The sequence below is a fragment of the Lupinus angustifolius genome, chromosome LG15 (genome assembly GCF_001865875.1).
Source record: "Lupinus angustifolius cultivar Tanjil chromosome LG15, LupAngTanjil_v1.0, whole genome shotgun sequence".
NCBI lineage: Eukaryota > Viridiplantae > Streptophyta > Magnoliopsida > Fabales > Fabaceae > Lupinus > Lupinus angustifolius.
Window position 1 is genome coordinate 13193716 of NC_032023.1, and position 3564 is coordinate 13197279.

Consider the following 3564-nt stretch of genomic DNA (forward strand, 5'->3'; position numbering starts at 1 on the left):
AATTTCATTTTTGTTATTTATTTTTACTCGAGGATTAACATATAAACATACATTTACCTGTGGTGTAATCTGACAAGATATGATAGGGGGTTATGTGTTAGTTGAACTACTTATTTAACAAACAAAAAACCCTAAATAGTTTGACTGAATTTTAAGAAAAAATGTGAGTTTTTAAGCTTTAATTTGAGAAATCAAGCGAAAATATTTATCTTTAGCAAGTGTTCGACTAATAAGACTTTTTTACATTCATATGCAAATTAATCACTTTTATTTATTAAACACTGTTAAATAAATTAATTTATAAGACTTTTATCTTTTGCCTTTAGATTTTCAAATTTTAATCGACATTTTGTGGAGTCATGTCAAACAAAACCTAAATTGGAAATACCATTTAGATTAAAAGTATTATTTAAGAGTAGGTTTACCAAAAATAATACTTTTTAAGTTGAGGTAGCTTATATAATTTTGGGCTAATTTTGCCTTATTTTTTATGTTTAGAGATTAATTCACACATTCACTAATGTTAAGTAAAGCTTAGAGACTAATTCACACATTGACTTATTCATACATTTACACAACCATATTCATGTCCAGTTGATTTAAACTTACGGAAGCACATCTACTATCCCACAAAGTGTGTTATTCTATGTGTCACTGTTTGTAATTGGTTGTAAAAAATATATTTAAATTAAAATTTTAATAATTAATTATTTTTCTGAGTGAGACATAAAATGGTACATTATTTTGGGATAGTAGATATCCAACCATATAGTATATGTCTCCTAAAAATGATAGTCTCATTGTTGGGTCATCAAAATATTCGTACAACCCCATTCCATCACAGTGTCACACAATAAATCTATATAACTCGTGGTGGTAACTTTCAAAAAATTTCAAGGACTTCTTTGATGACAAATCTTCCAAGGACCTAATCAGTGATACTCCTCATCTTTGAAGAATCAAGGGTTCATTCAATTGATTTAAGATCCAAAAAGTCATTTATATTAGCTGAAACAACTCTGAAGGCAGCCAGCATCCAAAAACACAACACAGCTGCATTTCAAGTTCTTATTGGGAGGAGTTTTGTTTGGTGTAGAATGTGGAAGCTCAGGGAATCAACTACATCTTCAGTATCCTTGAATTCCCTAGTCTATTGAACAACACCCTATAAGCAATTTATCTAGCTACCATGATGAGAAAAACTAATAATTGAATACCATGATATCTTGGTAGTCCACACTGTCCGATGAAAGGAAGCAAATTTGGGTGGTTAGTTAGACTGCAATTTCCTTCAACATTCGTCTACTGTCTTCCCATGAGATTCATTAGGAACTTGTAGAGCATGCTTCTCATTACGAATTTCACACTACCTGAGAATATCCACATGAATTGGGACAAAATAAACCACTAGTGGGAATTTCCCCATGATGCCTATAAGATATTGGGGGGACAGTAAGTTATCAACACTAAGATGTACCTGAATTCTACTTTTGTCTCCCCTACCTAAAATTTAAAATTCACAACTGAGATTAATTAATAGAGCAAAAATTATTTCATCAGAAGTGCTATTTGCAAGCAAGAGTATTGGATAATGATACTTCAACCTTCCATCTGCTTTTGTTTCTGCATTGGACAGTCCAAAATGAAGTACTTAAAGCCTGAGTAAATTCACCTTTGATCTTAATTGCACACTAGAGAAATCAAATCAATTACTAAAGTTACTCATTCATTGCAGTGTTTTATGAATTCAATTAATCACCTATTCTTTGGGTTAAAGTGTTTAACCATTCATCACAAGCCCTCTGAATAAAGAAGTCGTTAAAGGCAGCATCTTATGAATAATTAATACTTTGATGACACAATTGTAAAATCCAATTTCAACAAGCTAATAAAAACTTGACCAAATACTCGCCACTAAAAAGTAAACAAACAATGCAGAAGAGAAGTTTGACACAATTTAAACCAATATGCTTGTTTTCACCATCTACTCTTCAAGTATTGTTCCCTTCTCGCTGACATAGATACCATCAAGGAACTTCCGGATATCCTTATTTTTTACATGGCATTTCTGTTGCAGAAAATAATGCACTTCAGTTATAAGATCAAAATTGCATAACATTTTAACATACAAAGGTGAACAAAGATGTACCTGGTTAATAAGGGCACAAGATCTAGAAACAAGCTCAATATCATTTCCATCCAAAACCAACTCATCCTTAACCTTCTCAGATCTAACAATGGAAACACCATCAAGCATGTCCACTTTCCTCACCTAAAGATAGTGTAACCAAATACATAATAATGTATTTTAAAAAATGATTACAATCCTTGAGTAAATTAATGAAACCAATAGCGGCAATTAGAAGAGTAAAAATGATCCTATACCTATAGCCCCACCACTAAAGGATAAAACCAATAGAACAAATCACATTGCTAAAAAAAGAGCATGTCCATGACTCTACCAAAAGAAGTTGTTGCATATTACACAAACCTCATCAAATTACACAAAAATGAATTTTATGGAACAAAACCAATTTTGGAGAAGCTATAACTAAAAAAGCTTATTTTAAAGTTGTTAGATTAATTTGAAAACAATTCCATTTTACATTTAGTTCCTGCAAAAGTATCTAGAAAACATATTATTGATCTATAAAAACACCAGCATATAATTTTTTTGTAATCTACTATGTAGTGGTTCTTCTCTTTAAAAAACTAAAAGAAAAACAGATTTGTTCCATATCACTTTTCACCAAACATGTTCAAGCTGAAACGATCCTATTATTATGGACACATAATTTACTACTAAATTAACCTAAATTTCACAGAATCACATCTAATCCGATGATACTCAGATTAATAACGAAAACACACACAAATATAAGTAAAAACATGATCACACATCAGTATACAAGTAAATCACATAATTAACCAAATGATACAATGAAATCAACCATTAGAAAACATTCATTTATCACCAACATCCACATCAGCAATTCAGCATGCTATATTGGCCAAAAACTCAATTGAATAAATAATAACAATATGCAAAATGATAGTAAAATGTGCAAAACGATAATGTGAGAACTCAATGTAAAAACAAAACGTACCTTCTTTTCACCAAGGAAGTTACGGATCTCAATAGCCTTGTTATCACCAGAAATGCTAGCATTAATAGGAAAATGAGCATAAACAAATCTCATCTTGTAACGGTAACCCTTAGTAACACCAGTGATGAGATTATCCACGTGGCTAAGCGCGGTGCGAATAGAAGCAGAGGTTTTACGAGAACCGAACCAAGCATCAACCTTAAGCTTCTTCTTCCCTTCCTCAGTAGTGATAAGCTGAAAATCAAGGTTCAGGTGCTTGAAATCACGGACCAGCTTACCACGTGGACCCTCGACCTCGATCACTTTCGCGTGAACCTTGATGCTCACACCGTCGGGTATGTCCATTGTTTCTGAAGAAAGGATCGTCTTCATTTTTTGTTGTTCTCTCACTCACTCTCTAGCGGCTATGTGTGTAACTGTGCCTCAGCAATAGGAGAAGCAAAACGGAATTTGAGTG

The 3564-nt window shown here is 32.5% G+C and overlaps 1 protein-coding gene across 1 annotated transcript; it reads right to left on the minus strand.

The window, feature by feature from the left end:
- Nucleotides 1802-3564, minus strand: LOC109328667 (60S ribosomal protein L9-like). The gene is made up of 3 exons (XM_019562236.1): nucleotides 3108-3564; nucleotides 2150-2272; nucleotides 1802-2068 (listed from the first exon to the last, which is right to left on the minus strand). The coding sequence occupies exons 1-3, from the start codon at nucleotides 3477-3479 to the stop codon at nucleotides 1985-1987; spliced, it is 579 nt and encodes a 192-aa protein (XP_019417781.1). The 5' UTR covers nucleotides 3480-3564; the 3' UTR covers nucleotides 1802-1984.

What these genes read in the sequence shown, in the direction of transcription:
- LOC109328667 (XM_019562236.1), bottom strand. Translation starts at nt 3,479, where the DNA reads ATGAAGACGATCCTTTCTTCAGAAACAATGGACATACCCGACGGTGTG. An exon ending in ACTTCCTTGGTGAAAAGAAG is followed by an intron (nt 2,273 to 3,107) that starts GTACGTTTTGTT and finishes CACTATCTTTAG; the next exon opens with GTGAGGAAAGTGGACATGCT. An exon ending in CTTGTGCCCTTATTAACCAG is followed by an intron (nt 2,069 to 2,149) that starts GTACATCTTTGT and finishes TTTCTGCAACAG; the next exon opens with AAATGCCATGTAAAAAATAA.